This window comes from Pipistrellus kuhlii, unplaced genomic scaffold, assembly GCF_014108245.1.
Source record: "Pipistrellus kuhlii isolate mPipKuh1 unplaced genomic scaffold, mPipKuh1.p scaffold_m20_p_4, whole genome shotgun sequence".
NCBI classification, from domain to species: domain Eukaryota; kingdom Metazoa; phylum Chordata; class Mammalia; order Chiroptera; family Vespertilionidae; genus Pipistrellus; species Pipistrellus kuhlii.
In genome coordinates, this window is record NW_023425540.1 from 43,522,010 (window position 1) to 43,545,582 (window position 23,573).

General features: G+C 41.6%; 1 protein-coding gene across 25 annotated transcripts in view; it reads right to left on the reverse strand.

Annotated features, from left to right (window-relative positions):
* MEF2C (myocyte enhancer factor 2C) overlaps positions 1 to 23,573 on the reverse strand; it is a 159,833-nt gene that overhangs the window by 27,302 nt on the left and 108,958 nt on the right. For 18 of the 25 annotated variants that reach the window (XM_036409195.2, XM_036409193.2, XM_045571706.1 and 15 more), the window contains 3 exons: positions 11,975 to 12,118; positions 4,576 to 4,762; positions 2,508 to 2,555 (listed from right to left, as the gene is read on the reverse strand). In XM_036409195.2, the coding sequence (XP_036265088.1) occupies positions 2,508 to 2,555; positions 4,576 to 4,762; positions 11,975 to 12,118 (379 nt within the window). Of the gene's footprint in view, positions 1 to 2,507; positions 2,556 to 4,575; positions 4,763 to 11,777; positions 11,916 to 11,974; positions 12,119 to 23,573 lie in introns of all 25 variants that reach the window. The other 7 variants (XM_045571710.1, XM_045571709.1, XM_045571712.1 and 4 more) reach the window with 3 other exon arrangements.

Below are 23,573 nucleotides of genomic sequence, written 5' to 3' on the forward strand. Positions count from 1 at the left end.
ATGATGGCATGAGGAAGAGAGATGCTATACTTTCTGACTGAGCTGAGCTGAACAAGAGAACGCTGTCCTCTTGGGCCTTTTGGTATTCATAAGCACACGGCTGAATTTACTTCTTTCCCTCTCAAGACTTTTTACAAGTTCAGATGATTTGATTTTGAAAAAAAACACACAAAAACTAAAACGATGGAAAATTATTGAACTTAATTGCAGCCTTGCTACTTGGCCTCAGAGCTTCTCACTTTATCTGAGGCCTTATATTTCAATGACAGTATTCCACACATGGAAGGTATCTTTTGGCCATTTCGTTTCAGTTTTCTTTTCTGAAAATGTAGAGACATTCTGGCTGGCCTTGTTTCCCCCGGTGCTATGTGATTCTCTGACATCAGCACAGATATATTCGGCTCTGACATATGATACTGTCCAGCGTGAGAAAGAAGGGAAGACCGCTGTGCCTGTGAGCAGGACATGACAGCTAAGCTCACGGCTAATTGGCATCTACAACAGGTGTTCCCTGGAACCGGCGTTAGAAAGGGCTCCTTCCTCTATTTTTAAGAAAGCGGGGAGGCAATTCTTTCACAACTACAGAGAAACTGTGAAAATTGTATACTCATGGCTACAGGATATGGTCATCAAAATATAATACTTATTAGCATGAAAGGGGAGCCACTGAGCCTTCTCCTTTCTGTTTTCTTAGACTATTTTTGAAACTGAAGATTCTCATGCCTACAGGAGGCGTCCTGAAATAGGAGGGATGAATTTGCTAAGCTTGTGAGACTTTTTTAGTTCGGTGACGTACAACCTCTATGTGGCTAACTTTTATGCTTACAAGATTGAGTACCTTCTCCGTCCCTGGAGTGCCATTAAACTTAGCGGACTGTCAGGCAATTGACAATGACAGCATAATTGAACAACCAAGCACTTCTCATCTTCAATATAGGATTCTAATGCATTCTAGCTGTTAAGCAGTAATAAGAGGCCACTTCCATCAAAGCTGAGTAACTCATTCCCCCCACTCCACGTGTTTTTTTTTTTTTTTTTTTTTTTTTTTTTTTTTTACTACTTCTAATAACTTTCATTGCCACTATTGCCTGTTCCCATAAGAGCAAGCAAATGGATGCAGCAAGATACCGGATAAAATGCCATAACATCTAAAGCATTTTCCTGATATTATTTTTTCTTGGTATTTGTGACAAGCCAATGCTTAGTCCCCACCATTCTTGCTAACCTTAGTGATTGCCAGAGACTTAAATCCAAGAGACATTGGTCTGGCTTGGATCTGGTTCTGCAATGTTGAGGCATCAAGAATGGGGGGATGAGGACAAATAGGTGATACCTTAATCAATAAAGAAATAAAAAATAAAATTAAAAAAATAATTTTTGAGGGGAAAAATGAACATATTTCAATATCCAGCAAAATAGTACATGAAGTCTACTTATTGATTTGATTTTAATTTTTAAAAGAAAGACAAAATAGGAAGGAGTGTCATTAATTCACTGTATACTTCTAATACTTTTTCTTCATTACTCAGTGAATTAGGGAAGAGCCAACATTAGAAGTGAGACACATTACCTCTAATGGACATATCTGTAAAAATGTTTTCATATGCCAATTTTCTTTTTCTTTCTTATAATTAGCAGGCTATTATATTGGACCCTGGCAAAATATTTTAATTAGGCTGTCCATGGATATTCTAATAAACTTGATTTTTTTTGACATTTCAAACATAACCTGGTGTCATTCATGCCTGCCTCCTATTTTAAATGTATAGCATGCTCCAGCTTGCAGGAATTAACCTGGTTACTTGTTATGCCAATAAAGTTAGCATTAAAACATATTGTTTGCTGTTTTGCCTCTGAATTGATAATGCCATCAATATCTGAATAGTCACAGTGATATGAATTAACATGATACTCTGGAGAGATGTCACTATGACACAACAGGCCATGCTGAAAGATGGTATTATTAAGCTTAAATATATTAAAGTGCTTTTTGGGGGTCTGCACTATATTTACATTCTCCAAGACCTCTTTTTAACACCAAATACGGTTTTAGTTTATGAAATTACCATTAAATGATTGTAATCCCACCCCTCCTTTTCCTTTTGTATTCTCTTTTAGAAATGTAGAGGAGTTTGGTACTTCTCTGGGTAGTGAGTCACATTGAACGTGAAATGATTAACCGAGACCTCAAATGGCAAGGATGGGTATAGGCACTGAAGTCTAGACATGGTATTTAGAATTGAATTGATTTGATCGGAGCCCTCAGTTCTCTACATTGACTAGTTGAAGTTTTAGTAAGGTCAGTTCTAGTTAATAAACATTTTTCTTCTAAATGACTATCTGGCCACTCCTGCTCAGAAAAGTGCATTAGAAATTCTTGGGGTCATATTTCCATGCCTCTCACAGATCTCTCAACTTTACCTGGTTCAAAATTTACTTCCTGCAGATCTCCCAGTAAAGGAACCCTGAACAATGATACACACAGCAGGACGGAAGTCTCCACTCACCTGCACTGGTGCCTGCACCGGAGGTGAGGTCTCCACCCATCAGACCACCTGTGGAGAACAGATGGGGATCAAAAGGAGCAAGGCAGAACGGCACACTTTACCTTTAGCTGCCCCAGTATTCTGTCCTCTCTCAAGAGTCCTACATTTGAAAAGTGTTACCTAAGTGAGATGGCTGACATTTGTTTTATTGCGACATGCTGTGCTCAAACATCAAAAATACATTCACTCACTGACATTTTGCAGAATCTTTTTTCTAAGAAAAATTACATTTAAAAATTACATGTAAAAGATCCAGTCTTTAATTATTCTCTGAATTTCTTATAATTTCCAAGTCTAGTTTTTCCTAAGGATGTTTTGTAGAGAATACAGAATAAAAAATACAGTAAGGTTTACTGTATATTCAAATAACCATACACTTGATGCTAAATTATTTAAAAACCTATCTTATAAAATTAATTTTGTATAGTGTTAATTGTCCAGGATTTTGGTCATTTCATGAATCTACCTTCAGTGAATGACCTATTTAGTACCTGAATTTCACTTATTGACACAGTAAAATAGGTTTCACTGGCCACAAATTTAGAAACTTAGGCTTATTCATGGCTAACTTAAGAAAGTAATTAGAAATTTGTCAAGGTTTGTATTAAGAGTTGGAGAGTTTCAATAAGATATTAAATATAATAATTACTGTTAGTTTTTAAGGAATAAGATTTAGCCAAAATGAAAACATAAACATACACAGAATAACAGCTGATTATTTTGTAATTGCTTCTAAGTGACATTCTACAATTATTAGTTAGTTCTGGTTTTGGAATTAGAAGAAAACATTTGTTACATTTTATGAAAATGTTTATTATTTCTAACTGAATGATATTTTATAAATAAAGTATGATATTTTAAAAAATAAATGAGCACTAGTTTATCAAATAGGAAATTCAACTGAATTTGAGTATATCTGAAAGAAAAGTATTGATTATTGAAAATGCTTCAATCATTTTTCTAAGCAGAGAGAATGGTATAATAAAGTCCTTTATCCACATCTTTCAGATCAAGGTTTTTTTATAGGGCTGATTTTGATTGTATTTTCTATATAAAGTTTCTGTACTAAACTTACTAAATATATCCTTAATTTTAATTATGAGAGATATTTAAGTATTCTTTTGTGAATAAATTGCTTTTAGTACAGTTATCTGTGCCTAAGGTATTAATATTTCCCTATAGAGTGCTTTTAAAAAACCCCAAGATATAAATATATAATGGTTGCTGCACACGGGTTATAAATATAATTATTTATGTGGTGCTTCTTTTGAAAATATAAAGGAATTGTTAAATTATATTCAATACATATTTAACTTAATTTCTACTGTGAGTCTAGCAAATCAAGAGGACATTCTTCCCTTCAAAACTCTTTAAATCCAGCGGGATAATAGATGCATACTCATTATAGTACAGAATGCATTCTGTATGGTCTGAGTATAAAAGCAGCTGAAGTTTTCCTGAGCAATAAGTTCTTGTCTATGGGACACCGTGAATTGTACAACAGTAAGGATCTCCTGGAAGTGCAGGCAGGTGCAATGTCCTTATGACGTGCTCTTAACTTCATTTCTGACTTAGCTTTGTTTTTATTTAAAACTTCTTATAAATTATGCTATCCTACCACATTTCCTTTTTGCCATAAATATGCTATGCTATGAGAAAATTACTATATAAATAAATAAAAATTGGCCATGGGATATGCCATAAGAGAACAGAGGGGAAGGTTTCTCAGAAGAAGTGCTACCTAGTGAGGAGAGAAAAGGGCATTTTAGATGAGAAGAGCACCTTCTGTGTGAGAAAACGTGTGGCCAAAACACAGCCCCCTAAGGAGATCGCTGATAGAGAGGCTGAATAGCTAAAGGGCAGGTTATAAAGGTTTCAAAAGATATGCTCGTGGGGTTAGGCTTTATCATGCTGAAGACCTAGCAGTGAAGGGGTACCACACATGGAAAACTTGTAAATAAAATGGCCTTTTTGCCCAGAGTGGCTCCTTCCAACGACTTGTCCACATTGCGTTCTTATGAGGACATACCTGCGTTACCTGCACTCGGAGGTCGATGTGTTACGCCAGGAGACATACTATTCCTCTGCAGAGAAGGGTGGGCCAGTGGCAAAAGGTTGGGGTTTCCCAGTGAGCTGACAGGGTTGCTGTACACCAAACTGTTGTGGCTGGACACCGGGATGGAGACTGGCATCTCAAAGTTGGGAGGTGGAACAGCCTAGAAGAGCAGAAAATAAAAGGGTTAAAAAAAAAAAAAAAAAAAAAAAAGGAAAGAATAGAAACAGAAGCTCTCACATGCAGACAGCCTTTACTTTCCAAGGCAAATTTTGAATTCCAGACTGCTCGGTGTCTAGAAGACCATCAAGAAGAGCTCTCAAGATGTTCACATCATAAATTGATTTCTTTAATGTGCTTAGGACTCCTTCTATGCAACTATTAGAAAACGTTTCACTTTTGTTTAAAACAAAGCCCCATTTCATTAGATTCCATTGTCTTTGAATTCCATTCTATTAGGTAATAAGTGTTCATTTGTGATATCTGAATCTGGTGGCAGAAATGACTGCAAAATCAAAGGTACATGATTGTGATGACTTCACAGAGAAAAAGGAGGATTGAAATGCAAGCCAGAGCCTCCGGCTTAATTGCTTATTGAAGCATATTTATGCAAAAGCTTAATGATATAAAATCATCTCCCGGCTTGTGAACAGCACATAGACTTTAATTATTATTTTAAAAAGTCTGTCTTTTGAAAGTAACTGTGAAGATAATAGACATTTTAAGATACTAGATTCAACAGAGCATATATCATTTAATAATCCATATTTTAAAACGGTACTTCGGAGTATATGTTGCACTGATATACTAACACTGAAAACTGGCAAGGCCTGCATCTCAAATGAGATAGTTGGCAAATATTTAGAGAACTGAAGCTGTGTGGCTATTTAATTAGAGTAATCGGGTCCCAATTATTTATTCTTCTGATATTATTTTGGCAATTTAAGCAAAGCCATGCTTATTTTTTTGCTTGCCCTAACTGGATAATCATAGTTGCGACTTCCCCTCCTCCCTTCCCCATTTTTAACATTACAAATGAAAATACTGTTTGAATATATTGCCAGAGGGCTCGTGGAGTCAGAGCACACGGCATTCTTAACATAAAATGGATGTGTGTGTGTGTATCTAATATGTATATTGGAGACGGAGTTTAAATAGAACATTTCCCTCAGGTGTTTTCAAATAAGGTATAGGGCAACTTGAAATGCATATACGCATGCAGTTCCAAGTTTTTTGTTCTTCTCCTTCCTCTTTTTTTTTTTTTTTTTTTTAAGCATTTTTTTCCTCTGTAATCCTAACATCAGTTTTCTTTTGCTGGCTGACTGGCTGGCCTGTCGCACACGCCTCACGAGGCAGTAGTTCTATGTTTACCCCGGCTGTGACTGCAACACTGGTCTCTATTTATGCTCGTCCCCCTTTTATTTCTCACTCTTTGTTTTTCCTGTGTTTCTCTCCTCCATGACCTGGACATGCTGATACTGACCAGAGTAAGTGTTATGCAACTCTTTTCTTTCACATGTCTTTGTTTCTTCATCATTTTAGAGGGAAATAAAAATGTCCAAGTGCTATATTAACACAGTCATTCTTTATTAGGTGTTATCTGTTGTAAACAAGGTACAAAACATAATTTTAGATGGACGCCAGGATAAAATGGAATATAAATGTTTGATAAGATACCCAAGAGTGAGTATATCCCCAAATTTCCAGAGACTTTTTAAACGACAATGCTGTGAAACAAATATCTGTAGAGTAAGTAAAATGTTGTCTCCCTGTATTAAAAGGCCAAATAAGAATTACTCTAGTATGACTGAGAAAGCACAGGCAAGTCACTGAGCAACGGCTTCTCCATTGCCCCACCCCCCAGGTTCACTGCCCACCCTCTTCACTGCTCTGGGCCAGACGCTGACCCTCCGGGCTGTGTCCACCAGGCTCACCTTGGCCTCTGGCTTCTGCATGGCCACTGGTGATACCAGCAAGAAGCACAGAATGGGAGTGGAGAGGGCAGCGCGTTTCCCTTTCCTGGGCCCCAGGGCGGCCCAGGTTGCCATCTCCTGATCACTTTCCTTGGCTAGTGTTTCCCTTCTATTTATGAGATCAGTGCTGATGTTGGCTAAACAAGGTCTCATTTCATGAAGGTGTTAAAGCTCTTGTGCTCTAAGTAATGCAGAGCCCAGTCTACTTTTTAGTATGTGAATTGAATATTTCTCTTCCAAGGAGATTTTTTTTTAGGAATACACTGTACTCCTACAAAGAATAAGCTTAGCATTTACTGTATGCTGCTTATTGAGCAGGCACTGTACTGTAGAATACACAGACATGCTATGATATAACCCTTTCAACACTCGTTAGAATTCCCCCCTTTTAAGATCGGTAATGTTTAAGTGGCTTGATGTCATCAAGCTAGTAAGTGGCTGAGCCTGTTGCTTTTGCTACTAAATCATTGTGCAACAAAAGTGATTTTTTTTTTTTATAGAAAGAGAATGCTGCAATCAGAAATCGTACTGTGAAGTAAGAGCTGGGTGCTAGTCGCTTATTATTTGGAACCACAGAAACAGTGAACTAAATGGATGCTACGGGCTGTGGTGAGTGCCACGTGGGAGCACAGGGTGTGCTCACTCACTGCCCATCTGTGACCGAGGTCTTAGGGAAAGAGAAACCTTCAAGACTCCCCTTGCCCATATTTACTCAGATTTGATATTTTTAAGCTATCATTTGGGTTCAAAATGTTAAATTTATGTTTACTATCACTAATTACAGCGTTTATTACTGAATACCTAAAGGCCAGCTATCCCCCGAGTATTTTACAGAATGCTGGCTGTGTATGAGCAGAGAGCAGAGCTTACGTCTCTCTCTTCCCCTTCAGTGAAAATATGCATATCCGATAGAAAGGGGAGTATTAATAATTATCTAATAAATCCTGAAGCACCCAAATAAACGACTTGTTACATGTCTCTCTCTCTACTCAATTTCTAGCATTCTGGACCATAAACAATTTGATGTTGATTATTATAAACACTCTCCTGTGACTGATGAAGTAGCAGTCAGGTATAATTCTGATACCAGAGCATACTTCAAAAAAAGCAAAAGTTGTACAATATGCCAACAGCCTTTGCATTTTTCTTATCTGTTTCAGGAACTGCTTAAATAATTTTGAAATAAAATGATATGCTTAAAAATGACCACACTGAGAAGATATCTCAGAGAATCAGAAAGAACATCAGCCTTCAATCAGAAACCTCAGTTGCAGTCCAGGTTGTGCAATAAATAGACATGTAACCAGGCCTCTTTTAGCCTGAAGTGATTGCATCCCTCAAGCGACCAACCAGATCTAAACATTTTGGGAAAGCAAAGGCTATAATAAGGTATGCATGCTTATGAGATTTTGCCGCTATTCTTTTTTTTAAAAAAATATATTTTATTGATTTTGTACAGAGAGGAAGGGAGAGAGATAGAGAGTTAGAAACATCGACGAGAGAGAGTCATCGATCAACTGCCTATTGCACACCCCCCACCGGGGATATGCCCGCAACCAAGGCACATGCCCCTGACCGGAATCGAACCCGGGACCCCTCAGTCCCCAAGCCGACGCTCTATCCATTGAGCCAAACCGGTCTCGGCACCGCTATTCTTTTTCTTCTTGACTTTTCTAAATTTGAGAAGTTGAAAGCATCTAAATTAAAAAAAAATTGTTTAAAAAGTGAAAGCCAAAAAGTAAAGTCTCCAAATTTGCAGAGATCTCAGGCCAGTCTCCAAATTTCAGAACATTCAATGCAGGAAGGAAGAGGGACTTTGGAGTGATTAAAAAAAAAAAGGTGGTAGGCAGGACTGGCTATATAATTTGCAGGGCCAGGGCAAGATGAAAATGTGGGGACCCTTGTTAAAATGTATTAAGAATTTCAAGGTGGCGATGGCACAGCGTTTTACCAAGCTGCGGCCCTCTCAGAGCAGTGCCCTGTGTGACTGCACAGGTCACACGCCAATGACGCTGGCCCTGGCTTTAGGAGATACAGGAGCGACAGCTAAAAGGCTTTTAGTTTCCACCCCTGAACAAATTGATCATGGTCACTGACGTGAGTCATCGTGGTCAGAAAGGTATCTGAACTCTCCTCCAAAAGCCACTGTTTTCCCAAACTCACCACAAGGAAAAGCCCAATAAAAAGTCAAATCAAATATTTGTAATAAAATATTTTTAGTTAATAAGCCCTCTTTTATTCAATCCGAGTGACTGAACCGAATCCCTTTTTCAGGGCCGCCGATGACACCCTTAACTTTGGATCAACCATTACCAGTCTGCTGAAGACTAGCAGAGAAAAAGAAGCACAGAACTTAGACGACTAGTGACTACCCATTGCCGGTGTCCAAATTTCCTCAAGGCTGCCTGACAACTCCAGCATGTACTCACTCATTTCCTCCGGGCCCCCAACTCCTCACAGCGCCTACACCTTCATTCTCAGTCCTCTTTCAAGCATCTGCTCTTTCCCCCACCCCTCAATATCTGTAGAAGCTACACTCAACATACAAAACACAGGTCAGGAGATGGTCAGCCACTCAACTTCCTCTACTCTCCTCCCAACCTAACTCCACGTGGGTCCACCCGCAGCTCTGTCCTGTTCCAACCCCATCCTTTTTACCTTCTTCCCTTCCTGGAGCTTTGCCATTTTACTGCCATTGTACCTGTATGTTCAACCTTTCCCTTCCTTAGGGTATCCCTCCTCCGCATGTCAATAATCGCAAGTGCTTTGCCTTTTAACCCCTTCTTTGACCTAGCGGCAGTGCCATTTCTCTCTCTTCACTGTCCCTTATTTGAAGAAAATAGAAACTCTCTATTCCCACTTCCTTCCTGTTCACTCTCAACCCATCTGGCACCTGCCCCTCCTTCCTTCAGCCCATTTCCCAATTCCTGGTTCCTCAAACGTAGCTTCTTTTTTCTTGCCCCGGAGGCAGGCGTGAACCGGGGCAAACCCTGCAGGAGGAAATGCTGCTCAACAAGATTCCCAGTCCTCCGTGAATTATTATTGCACGTCGTTGAGGAATATGGGCATAAATTACATGGAGCCCACAGGTGATTGCAATATTAAATTTTTCTGTTTTACAAGGGAAACTCTTCGAGCCGGGTCTTTGAAACAGAAAAACAGTCCTGTAATGTTTTTAAAGAGGCGGAGACAGTCTCTCCGCACAAAGGGCAGAGTGTCCTTGCCCTGCTGTAAATGTTTTAGCAGCTGTGGAAACTTTCAACAAAATTTACTTCCAGCAACTGAAAGCGATGTGCGAAAACTGGGCTTTTCATCCCGGAGCCTGAAGCACTTACTGAAGAAAGGGAGACTTGGAGGCCGGGCGGAGCTGTGCGGCTCCCTCTCCCAGCCTGGCCCCGACACTCTAATGTGGCTTTTCCTCCCCGCCACACACCGCTGCCCCTCTTAAGACATCATGTATCCTGATTTTGAACTCTTCACACGGTAGGATAAAATACGGCGAGGGAACCTAGGAATGTGTCACACCTCTTTCCCTCTCAAGCATGGGGAAAAGCGACCCACTGTGCCCATATGGGCATGCTCCCAGGAGTCTTGGGGTTAAAGCTACAGATCACCACCCTGGAGAGTGATCAGTGGTCTTACAGCTGGGCAAGGGGTTCCTTCATCTGAGACACCTGACATGCTTCACCTTATAAAATCTTACATTCGAAAACCTTTGTGCCTAGCAGTTGTAGAGCCAGAGAAAACCAGGCCACAAGAAATTTAAAAAAAAAAAAAAAAAAAAAAAAGATTGGCCCAAAGGAGCTGTTTCTTTCTTGCTTCTGGGCAAGACAAAAACCCCAATGGATACTTTATCATGTAAGAATTCTGGGCATACCACGTAGGCATTGCAGCATTCTGATAGGAACTATTTCATTTGACAAAGTGCCCACGGTGGATGTTCGGTATGTAGTGCTCGGTTTATGAAACCTTTAAGAATTTACAGCACTTAGCTTTCCTTCCTAGCACAGTGTATTAATAATTGCAATTCAACAAAAGCTCCACTGCTGACATTATTTCACTTAACAAAAGAAGCAGACATGTATTTATGAAGGCAGGGAAAGCTTAAGGTGAATACATTTTAAAAATAAGTTTTAAAGTGTTTAATTTAATTCAACACAAGGTAGCTGTGCACCTACTATGTGTAAAGCATTAACTCATCTGGTGAGTGCAGGGGCGGAGCGCTGATCCCCAAAATATCTGCACTTGTGGTCACAGAGGCATGTTTTTACTGCAGTCTCCCTCAGTGCTCAGGCTGAGGATGTTTGGCTAACTTACAAAACTGTGTGTTTTTTTTAAAGAAAGGAATTAATTACCTACTGAGGAGCATACAAGGAGGGTTCAGACACTAACACTGGTTATTTCAGAAACTGTGTGAGCCCAGAGTTGCATCACTTTATGTCACACCATTAACACCACTTGGCTGATGACAGAATATAATAAAAGGTACGTACCTTCCCCCTCTTTATGTGGGCAAACAAAATAATACATGCAGAGTTATTTCTCTCAAGTATCTGGCAAGGCACATGATGGACTGTTAGAAAATTTTTGACTTGGTTAAGACACAACTTAGCCAATTGTTAAAGCATGGGAAATGTTGGGGTCGGCAAAGCGGATATTTGGATGAAGCTTTAACATCACCCCAGCGCACACACATGTCGAAGTCTTACCATTAGGTTTTCATGCAGTCTGTTTCCCTGCAGCGAGCATTAGCTTTAACCCTTCAGTGCTGTTGCTGGGTGTCATGTGTGGGGAGAGGGGCGGAAGCTTTATTCAGAAATGAGCTTTTATTTGGGTGATGATCGCCATAAGTATATATGTATCTGAATTAAACGTGTTGAGAAGGAGGTCCTGGTGTTTTCCGAGTGCACTGTGTGTTTAAGAGATTGTGTAAAGTCAGGGTGTGTTGCATAGATCTTTCTTTCTCTTCCTCCTGTGAATTTCCTATCTCTGAATGAACTCGATGGCAAGGCTTTTAGATTCCACAGTTTAAGCAGCCGTTTAGCTAGGGTTTACTTTCTATAGCATACGAACTGCCGTGCGATGCGATGGCTATTTTATTGGCTTGACTTTCCAATGTGTCTTAGACAAAGCCATCACTGAAAGGGTTAAGGTAAGTTACTGCAGCAGTTATCAGCAGACCAGCCATCTACCTTGGGTACTTACAGGAATTTTATGGCTCTTGATCATATTATCAAATTCTTCATTAATTTTTTTGTATTTTTCTTCAGTGCGTGGGGTGAGTGCATAAGAGGAGTCGGGATCGGGGCTTTCACAGCCTTTGTTTTCCTTCTTGTTCAAGGCCTGCCAGGTTCAGAGAAATACCAAGAGTAAAAAAAATGAAAGGCGTCTGGAGTACTTACACACAATCTTTGTCTGCTGATCATTAGATCAATATCTTCGTTAATTTTCCTGTACTTGTCCTCAGACTCAGGGCTGTGACCTACGGAATCGTCCGCATCGGGGTCTGGGCTGTCACAGCCATTAAGGCCCTTCTTTCTCAACGTCTGAAACACACAATGCGGAAAGTTCAGTCCTAGACAAAGGCTGTCAGAGACAGTTAGGGCGGTTACAGAAGCTCGCGCTGCCCAGATTCTCAGGTTGTTATCACCTCCACTGTATGATGTGAGGGTAAAGAAAGCACCGGGAGAAAAGTCATTTCAATAACACACTCATCACTAGCTGAAAAAAATAAAAGGTAAAGATTCCTTTGGCAACTCGATGCAGTCAGAGGACAAAGACAGTTATGGGGGCCGAAGTTTCGTGATGTAGAATTCAGACATGCTCCAAACATCCCGGGAGAGACTATTACGGAAGAGTACAAGGAAGGTGGGAAATTACAACACTCTATTTTCCCACAGAAGAATTAGAAGTCAGGACATTACACAATGATTTCAGAATCTGCGACCGTGACAATAGCAGAAATGCTGGAAACAGATCCTCAGTGTAACGGGACGGTTGGCACCCACAGTCTCCTGCCCCCCCCTCCCTTCGGATGTGCGCCTGGCAGCAGAAGGAGGACGAGAACCAGGCTTTCTGATGGAGCACCCATTAAACATGTTTGGGCCCTGTGACCAGAAGGAGGATCACCTCTGTTCTGTCAGCTTGAGGTTCCATAGCTGTGAAAATCTGTATTGAAACTGATAGTACTGAGAAGTTTTCTGCCTACACAGAGGCTGAAAGAAACGTCAACACAGCTGGGGTTAGGGCTTCATTATCAGGACCTGAGTCAGGAAGCCCGGGAGCACTGAAAATAGGTAACCAAGTCAATAACTCCCAAACTGGCACACGCTCCTCCCATTCCAGCTGGGTCGGGTCGCTCTGACACATGAAAGTGGCAAGTCAGTCAGTGCCTTATCTTGGTCCTCCTGCCTGCCTCCAGAATGTAGGCCTGGGCTGGTCTCAGCTGTCACAGAGGATACATACTAATGAACACTGTAACAGAGAAAAGGATCCCAGATCTCCTCTCCTCTCCTCTCCTCTCCTCTCCTCTCCTCTCCTCTCCTCTCCTCTCTCTCCTCTCCTCTCCTCTCCTCTCCTCTCCTCTCCTCTCCTCTCCTCTCCTCTCCTCTCCTCTCCTCTCCTCTCCTCTCCTCTCCTCTCCTCTCCTCTCCTCTCCTCTCCTCTCCTCTCCTCTCCTCTCCTCTCCTCTCCTCTCTCCTCTCCTGATGGTTGTCACCTTGATGGTACATGATTAATGCTATGTTTTTAGAGATCATAAAATTTCTGATTAATCACACAGCTCGACACATTAGTTATGAATAGACAAGCAACATTTCTGAATTTTCCTGGTACCGCCAAAATGGTTACAAGAGCTGTGTACCTAAGCAGCTCACGGTAATGGGAAGTTCAGCAGCGTTCATCTTTATTAAAGAGAGAATTCACACACAAATAAAGCAAACACTGCGACATCAAGCTAAGGAATTCAAAACTGAGATAACACTCCATCTTTAATTCATGCAATAGGGGGAAATAAATAAAACAACATGACTTTTAAAGGGGGTGTCAGACTCAAAAATTTAAACTCCCTGGCTCTTACCAATGTGTAACTAATGTGACATTATTTAAAATTGGTTTGTGAGGCAATGAAGATTTTCATTTAAAATCATACTAAGAAAGCTACCATTTCTAATACATCTATGATACACTGTGGCTCTGTAAATATTTATTAATGTTATAGTAGTATAATATAACAAATAAACATATGGTTACAGCTTATTATGTGGTAAAATGTTTGAGTATTAAAATGAATATTTTGACACATGATGATAAAATATACGTTTACAGTCTTGGGGAATTTATAATTGGTGGGGCCACCTGTCCCCCTATCATGAATCTAGAGCCATCATTTTCAGCCAGAATAAGTATTCCTAGAGAGTTCACAATACATTAGAATAATAATTTTCTTAGCTAACTTAATTCTCTTCATTTTAAACTCTTTAGCTACTATTATCTCAACCACAAGAGCATTTTTCCAGTGATAACTATTTGCTGTATTATCCCATGTTTCTGCTTTTATCTCTAGATATTCTTGAGCTTTTAACAATAATTCCCAAGTTTCTTGTGTCATACTCCACATATTTCTCATAAAGATTCCCTTCTGTACAGGAAAATATGTAAGATCAATGCTATTTTTCAAACTTTACCTATATTCTTATAAGGTATATTAGAATATTCATCTAGAAACTTTTAATTTAAAGTCTTATTCAGACAGTAGATTTCCCAATGTGCATCTGAATCTTTTATCCAATACATCTGATCATAAAAATTATCATTGTTTTGATGTACGGATTTTTGACAGCAGAACGCTAGGGTTAGCAGAGGCCTATCGACTGTCATTACAATCCATCTGGCACATACATGTGTGCTAAATGTTCTTACGAAGCTTTTGGGGGTAGATGCTACGTTTGGCTTATAAAAATTCAAGCACCAATTACATGTTATTGAAAAATCTCCACAAATATTAACTCATTGTCTCTCACAAGGCTTCCCTCAGGACTTTAGGGAAACCTTATGCCAGGTCTCAACCCAGCCTGGACAAGCATGATGGCCCAGGCCTCTTACCCCAGCTTTCCTACACATGTGAGGTGTCAGATGCAGAATAGGGCTCTCCCATTCATATGTATGCACAGCAGTAGACTGAATGCTGAAATTAAATTAGGTAGAAAATTTAAAAAATTAGGCTGTGGAGATATTTTAAGTATGAAGTTAAAATATTAATGCTTATTAGATGCTAAGTTTAGACAGAGAGGGAATGCTTATGGGTCAATAAAACACATCAGTTTACCAGTAAAAAAAAAAAAAGCAATTTGATAAATAGCTAACTTGAAGAATTATGTAAACTATTAGGCAAATAAATCAGGTGGTTCAAAGTCCCACAAAAAAAAGTAGTGATGGGACAAGGGGGGGAAGTGGCTCATTTTCTCATCCAAAGTAATTCTTGTATCTGTCTACATTTCCTTATAATGAGCATCACCAGTACTTCAGTAATGAAATATCTCTACCCTTTACATTACAGAGTTGTTATAAGCTAAATTGTGTTATTTTTAAAAACAGCATTTTGAGATATGCAAACACAAACTCCAAAAGCAAATTAATACTGAGTTCCAAATTCACATAATCACACCACCAGAACATTGAAAAACTTGTTCAGAAATATAATCCTCAGCTGGGAGTGTGTAGAACACACTTCTGCCAAGAGCAAACGATTACGGTGGAGTTCTAAAGCTCTGAACATGGAAGTGATGGCACAAACTTGAATACCATTGTGTGAATGTGGAACTACAAGAGCCATCTTATCTTTATCATATTAAAAACCTACAGCCTTTTAATGACAAAGGAGTTACTGTTAGATTCAGCTCGGCCTCTCTTTATCAGAGCAATAAACAGTCAATATAAACTAAAGGGATTACTAAATGGGTAAATCAGCATTATTTCTTCAGTCCTTTTTCTAGTAAAATCAAAATCTCTGCTGCTGGCCTTTGAAAGCTTCTTTGATCTTTTTACAAGTGTTACTGGTCAGGTAATATAGGCACTTAAATCATTATTCTTTTACAGGGGCTAGAAGTCTTGGATTTACATAAGTGTCTCTCAGCTGCTTATGTTTTAGAAAGATTTATTCTCTATGTCAGGAGAAGCCAAGAGATCCGCGGAAACCACTGGCTTTCTTGTTATGTATCTTTCCTCAGAGAACTCCGTAAATCCTGAGTGAGCTTGTACGCCGACCCAACACAGCTTTCCCTGGGAGACTGACACTTTTGGGGTCGATCAATTGACTGCAGAGGCTTCTGGGATGTTTTCACAAGGCAGCAACTGTCATGCAGTGAGCTGAGAACAGTGGCTTCTTAGAGAAGTAACGAGATTGACAGGAGGTGACAAACTCCAAACAATAAAAGGGAAAAGGATTCCAGGCAGGTAATCCAAAAAACCCCGTGGATTCTCCCCTCCCAGACATGTGGCCATATGGACCCTGCACTACTACATTTGTTCATCGGGAAAACGCGAAATCCATATAAACGGAGGATGATAGGTGACAGGTGCTTCGAAAATTCTAATGACATAGATGTAGGGAACAGATTCTATTTCATTACAGGAAGGAATATAAATGAACAAGAATGCCACATGGAGCACTCATTTCTGCTCTTAGGCATTATGTTATCAACTAGAAAGTGCCTTATGTATATGTACAATGGTTAAAACTGGTCTCTCATTAATTATTTCTTGTTAGTAAAAACCCCCCCCAAAAAACAAAACAACTAGATTACTGGCCCTTTTTCAGTTATATGAAGCCATGAAATTTATACAATTGTTATTTGGGTAAAATTCATCTCCTTCCAGAGGACCACCATCAGATTAAAAGCTTCCAACCAATCTCTTTCCATGTCTGCCGTCTTAGTCCTCAATATTTTCATCACCTCTCTTTTTTTCCGTCCCTGCCCACTGTATAGCAGAGATTTCAAATCCTTTTGTGAAAACCCCCCAAACATGCATCCCTTTAAAAAAAAAAAACACAAAACCCCAAATAATAAGTCTTTCTTGCACAGCCAGCACTATCCTTCCTTCAGTGGGCTGATGTGTCAAGAGCACATGCAGGAATTATTTCTGTAAGCTGCATAAATGTCATGTTCACACAAAAGCCACGGGAAAAAAAAAGAAAGACATCAACTTAGAAAACGAGGTTCCTTTTCTCTGATAATAAATGATTTCTGTGCTTGTCCCTCGCAGCTTTATGGAGATCAGCATCTGCTCTTACGTGGGATACTCTTTACACAGCAGTAAGTCCACATGAGAGCAGGAGATCCGGCTGAAATGGACACTGCTTATGTACTAAGTTGGTGAGAGTATTTAGTGAACACCCAGGATAGTCATGGCGCTGCTGCTCTGGGACCTGCAGGGTTTGGGGAGTGGCTGCCCTGAGCACTGTGCCCAATGGCTTACTTCATTTAAGACTCAGTCAGCAAACAATGACCAGAAACCCCCTGAACCCCAGATGCTGTTGTGTGCACACACTTTTTAAAGCAGCAGGCATTACACATTCACACTAAAAAGCTCTGAACCGACCTATGCTACTGTATGCATTTTTGTGATTTCTAGCACCTATTTACCTAGGCTGGGGGAATGTCAGGGGCCAAGGCATTTCTCCATAGGGTTTAATCATCAAAGCTGTTAGCTTTGTCTGCACGAGTTCTTTGTTCTTAATATAGAAGTGAAAAGGCATTAAGATACGGCAGGTTAAGTACAGTTAGTAGGTAGACTTTCATTAGACAAGCAAATCAGACCTAGTACGGAGTCTGAAATTACATTTTATGAAAAATTATTCATTTGTTACGAAAATTTTATAAAAAAGCAAAATGTACACCTTCACATTGTATTTCTGCAGGTTATTAATGCTCATGATAACTAGATATTAACTCCCACCAGCTGGGAAGAGCTGGAGATGTTCATTGTTTTTGTTTTTATTCCTTTCCTCAAAAGATAATCTTAATATTGGACTTGAAATTTTCTCCCCCACTGACTAATTTTTCAACTTAAAAGAATAAAAATAAAAGGCACGCATTAAAGCTTTGAAGACTTCTAATGTATGGAACATAAAGAAACTTCCACCCCCCACCGTCTCCTCATAGCCACAAATGATTTCCTATAAACATCAGAAGGCGATAGTTCCTGAAGTTGTTGGTACTTTAATTCTGGACGAGACCCACCCAGGACCCTCGGGTCTGCCTGTCCTCTGCCTTCCGGAAGGGGAGGAGTAACGGTGCAAAGGAAACTGGGCTTCCACACCTCATGTCCGCGCTCAGGCTGGCTTCTGGGAGGAGCCCACCAAGGTCTGCACTCAGCCCTCCTTGGGCAGAGCTAACACTTCATCTCCTCTCTGTGGACTTCCCTTGTGGCCAAGGCTGAATTAATTCCTCCCCCACTCACGCATGCACTTATCCTCTACTTTCTCTTTTAGAGCTTTCACACACATTGTTAGTCATGTGTTTGTCTCCTCTGCTAGCTCATGGGGCAATGAACAAATCACCTCCCTCTATCCGCTTTTGGAGTTTCAGTTCAGAGTAGAGGCTGCCATGCTGTGCGTGCTCCCTAAACGCCTGCTGCGTGAACAGAGCACCTTCCCACTTCGCTGTTAGTGTACGCAGAGGTTTCCCCACTGGACCAAGGCTTCTGTCTGACCGGGGGTGGGGATGGTAGTGGGATCCAGACCCCCCCCCCCCTCTCTCTCTCTCATCATCACCTGAGGATATGTTTCATTGATTTGAGAGAGAAAGAGAGGAGAGACAAACATACGCTGGCTGCCTCCTGTAAGCATCCTGACCGGGGGTCGAACCTGCAACCTGGGTATGTGCCCTGACTAGGAATCGAACCCCACAACCTTTTGCACTGTGTGATGTTCTACTATTCTCCTGGGCTTTGACATTGGCCTTATTCTGGACCAATACTAACCTGGAGAACTTATCAAAAATCAGGGCGATTGTAGGGCCCACTCAGGTGAATCAGGCTTCCTCAGGATAGGTCAGTGGTTTGGTGTTTTATTAAGGATTTTTCCACCATACCGCTTCTGGAACCATACCATTCATGAGGCTGGCCTAGATCGGAGCTGATACGAAGAAGATCTGCACTCTTAGCCAAGCAGTGTTCCCCGACATTCTGAATCTAGGAGCGATCTCAAGAAAAGTACTAAACAGGGAACATTTTACTATATAATGGTTGAAATGCATGCTCCCACAAACAGTTAATCCTAATAATCTCTATAAAGCAAGTCCAGATTATAAAGGCTGGGATGGAAAGGATCAAACTGCAGGTGGGTGTGAAGAACAGACACTGTTAGTACTTAAATAAGGAAGGAAAAGACAAGACCAAACTCTACATTAAACAAAGGTTGGGAAAGAGAGGAGAGGAGTAAGTTAACAAAGACAAGGCAGCAGCATTTTTGAAAGTATAAAACATGAATGTAACTTCACCTGCCAACCTTTTCAGACTGTGGCATTTTACTTGCAAGTAGGTTACAGGGACAAAAAAGCAGAATCTTGGAACAAGAATTCTTTATAAAATAATACATTGAAGCATGTTTGATAAACCATTAGTAACTTATTCTTTTTTAATCCTCACCTGAGGATTTTAGAGAGCAGTGGGCACACACACACACACACACACACACAGAAAGAGAGAGAGAGAGAGAGAGAGAGAGAGAGAGAGAGAGAGAGAGAGAGAGAGAGAGATACACAGAGAGAGAAACATCGCTGTGAGAAACATGGGCAGGTTGCCTTCTGCATGTATCCTCACTTGGGACCAAACCCACAACCTAGGTATGTGCCCTTACTGAAATGGAACCTGTCACCTGAACCTGGTACACAGGACGACATTCCAACCAATGGAGCCACACTTAGGGCCATTAATGACTTATTTGAACAAAAGAAAACATGCACGTTATCTTGTAAAGTCAAATCATTATTTTTGTTTCCAGCTAGGCTCTTATCTGGTTGTAAATGCGTTTTAATTCAAGTCACGGTTAATCCTTTGAAATGGGAATAGCCTACACGGCCTTACTTATCAGTCAGCTCAGGACCTCCTTTCTCAGTCACCATGTTTCCACATTTCTATGGGATTTTCGTGATCTCGCCCTAGTACATCATTTATTTTCCCATTTGTTCTTTTGGTTCCAACCCATCCCTTCATCCATTCCTTTTCTAGAAAAACAACACAGCCTAGTTGTTCAGGCCGGAAACCCAGAAGTCACCCTTCACTCCAGTTATCTCTTAACTCAACTACCATTATCTTCTCTATTTGGTCTCTCCTCCTTAGCTGGCTGCTCCTCTGACACCACTTTCCAATCATCCTGCTTTGGGCTGGGTCTCCTTGAAATGCACATCTAGTTGCATCACTGTCCTTAGGAACCCTGGTGCTCCCCACAGCCACACCCACTGGTTTTCACCCCCCCCAAACTCCCTACCTGCTCTCCAAGTAATTGCCTTTCTTCTCCTGGCACTGTGGGTTTTGGCAAGAGGGAACTTCTCACCACTTCCCAAGTCAGGCAGGCCCTTTAATAACACTGTTTTGATATGTGACATCCATTCCTGTCTGGAATATCCTTGTTTACTCCTCCTCTTTGCTACACACTTAGTCATCTTAGGATGTGTACCACCTAATATCATCACTTGTACCATTTGGGAAGCTTTTTTTTGAACTCCCTTCAACATGTAGGAACTCCGTTATCTGTATTCTTAACAACCTTTGACTTTTGGTGTTTTTAAAAACAACATGTGGTATCTTATACGGTCATTTATCTTTCCCATGCCTGCTTTACCTCTAGATAGCGAGTTCTATGAGGGATGGGTACCTCTGCTCCCTAACAGAGGACCTGGTGAGTATATGTGGGCTCCATGGGAGTTCTCAGGAACTACTCATTTGAATAAGTGAATGAGCAAACAAACCTGAGCGTCAGCCTTCCTAACAGTGACAGACTAATTGAAATGAGTGGGTGGTCTCCCGAGGTGACAGCGTTATTTTATTTGTCTTAATAAGATTGCTTAGTCTAAATGCAAGGAGCACAGGTTCTGGTAGGTTAGAGGCACATCTATCATCACTTCATGACTGCGGCACAGAATGTCCCTACAGAAGTGGAGGGGGCGGGGGAGGTGCCAGACTGTACTGTACACGGGGTGCAGATGGCTGGCTTCTCTGTGTTTAGAATTGCTCAGAGTACTGGGCCTGATCGTCCCAGAACCAGCATGCACCAATAACAGATCTCAGTCTGGGTTGTCACTGAAAATATGTCACCATCTTCCTTTCTATTCCTGAAGTTGGGAATAGGCACGGAGAGAGATTTTCCAGGACCAATTATGGGTTGGGAACACATACTTTATTTATAGTATACTCAATGTCTTCCCCCATCACACCTGACGTCCAAGCTTTTTTTCCCCTAATAGAATTAATCTCTTTTCCCAATAAACCAACCTGTCTCCAAAGAGTGGCTCTAAGCCATTCTCTATTGAAACTTCTCAACAGAAAAGTTTGGGTTTTAATGATTCCACTGAGATTGGACAAGAAAGATGGGAGAGGGCCTCGTATACTCTGCCTCCCCATGCAGTCCACCCTGTGAGTCCGCCCTTGAAGACCAGCCTCGATGCTACTTCTAAGGGCTTTGCCTGAGCCTGTGATATGCCACCCGAGACATTGGTATTGACAACTGTGTTAGCCCGGGCTGCTCAATGGCAATGTTGCTCTGACAGGTTAGAATGAGGTCCCAGGGCTGCTGAGCATGGCTGGGATTGCGTGAGAACAACAGGTCAGTTACAGCTAGTGTGGCTGCCACGGGAGGGAGGGAGAGTCTCACTGCAGCAGCACCGGCCTCCCCCAGAGCAGAGATGCTCTCTTCTCACCTCCGTATCCACAGCAACTTGAATGTGCTGGCACGGGCGGGACACTCACTAACTGCTGTTGTTGGTGATGAAACAACAGTGGAGGCCACGGCAGGGGGACAGAGGTTCTTACTTAAAATGGAATGACAATAGACTCTGAACACACGCAGGGGGTGGTGGCTGGATTTGTACTCGGAGCTTATGCTGCTCTCACTCCTGTCAGCTACACCCCCTGACCCCGCCATCTTCCACCCGAACACAGGAACTTAAACTAGAAAACGAAAGCATCGTGCCAGTCAGAGAGTTAATGGGATGAGTGTGCCTCTCCTTGGTGCCTCCCCAGAACCTTGCAATTAATATTTGTAGCATGATGTTGCTCTCTGTATTCTCGTTTCCCCCTCCCCTCATTTCTACTCGTTTTTTTTTTTTTTTTTTCTTCTTCTTCTCATTTCTAGGTGAGGAGATCCCTATAGACAGCAAAAGTGTCCCGGGAGCTTCCTGTCCTCGGCTGCCGGTGCAGGGTCTGACAGTAAAAGGCTCAGTCTTCTGAACCCTGCGGAGGAGAGCCTGATAACACATACGAAGGACACTCGGGAGGAGTCAGCCAAAGTTAGTGGGGATCCACCCTTCCCCCTTTAATGCTGAGCCGTCCCCCCTCTCCGCTCAGCATTGGCGATGTTTTCCAGGCCTGTGGAAGGCTGGCAGCCTTGCGTCTGGCCTTCCTCGGATTACTTGCCTCTTTTGATGTAAAATCCTCCTGGGACTTTGGACAGAGAACAAATCTCTCCCCACACTCAGGCATTAAGAAAGTCCCTGAAGCCCCATCTCCAAAACACACAGCAGTGCACTTACAATGCCCCCTTTTTCCTTTTTTTTTTTTCCCCCCCCCTGCAAGTAACGTTCCATTGTTTTCTAAGTCTAATGTCTAATCTCTCCCACCACATTAGGGACTACTTGTGGGGGAAGAACAGAGTCTAATCTATTTATCCCCTACAGCCGTTATGTCATTCCCACAACCCTCACGCGTGGACTGGTAATACGCGGTAGATTTTTACCTTCCATCGCCTTGGGTAGGTGTCCAAGGGAAGAAAGTCTGTTAGAATTGTACTTAAAAACAACGAGAGAGAGCGGCGGGTAAATAAAAGGTGCCTCCAAAGAACAGTGCTTCCAAATCCTCAGGCGAGCAGCTCCACCTCAGCCCTCCACCTAGGGCTTCTGCAGTGTTTACAAGGCTCAGTGACTTCATTCTTCACCGTCTCCACTCAAACTCCCTGCCCCGCAGTCCCATCACAGCTCTGCCCTCGGCAGGGCCACCGTGTGCCGCCTCGGTCTCCACACAGGACGGAGCCCCGGAGGGCAGGGGCCGTGCCTTCTCGTGGGATTTCCCTAGGACCGGGAAGGGCACCTGGCCTTTAGAGTTTCATAAGGTAACGTGAATGCTGAGCTCATTAATCTAAGGGCCTCCATTTGCCTTCCTAACTATATAATTATTTCCAGCTGGTACCGGAAAAATAGCCAAGCAGAGTATCGATAGGGCACACATCAAAAGTGCCAGTAGCATTTCCGAGCGAGGACCCTGCGCTTAACTCCCCGCGGGGACGTGCCCCCTGGTTTCCTGGCTCATTTGTTATGGGGAGTTGCTGTCTCCTGGGCTCACACTGTAGTTCCTGCTATGTTATAGGATTGATACGACAGGCCTTTTCTCATCCGCGTGGGTAATTACGAACTGCGTAATGATTGGAAGTAAATAGGCCACAAACCATTCTGCAAGGCAGATTCTAAGGATAACTCTGATATGCATTCTTTTATGGCAAACTGGGATCTTCCCTTCTGGATTAAAATATTTATAAGTAAAATATAATTTATGAGAAAGGTTTTGGGAAGTCTACTATTATTAATATCCAGTGCTGATCAAGATCTATATAGGCTGTCACAGTATTTTTTTATTTTTATTTTTAAAGTCTTTATTATTGAAAGTATTACATAGGTCCCCCTCCCCCCCGCCCCAACCTCTTAGAGCCTGCTCCCATCCTCCCCCCAATTCCCCAAGCCCTCACCACTCCACTGTCTGTGTCCATGGGTTATGCATATATGCATAGAAGTT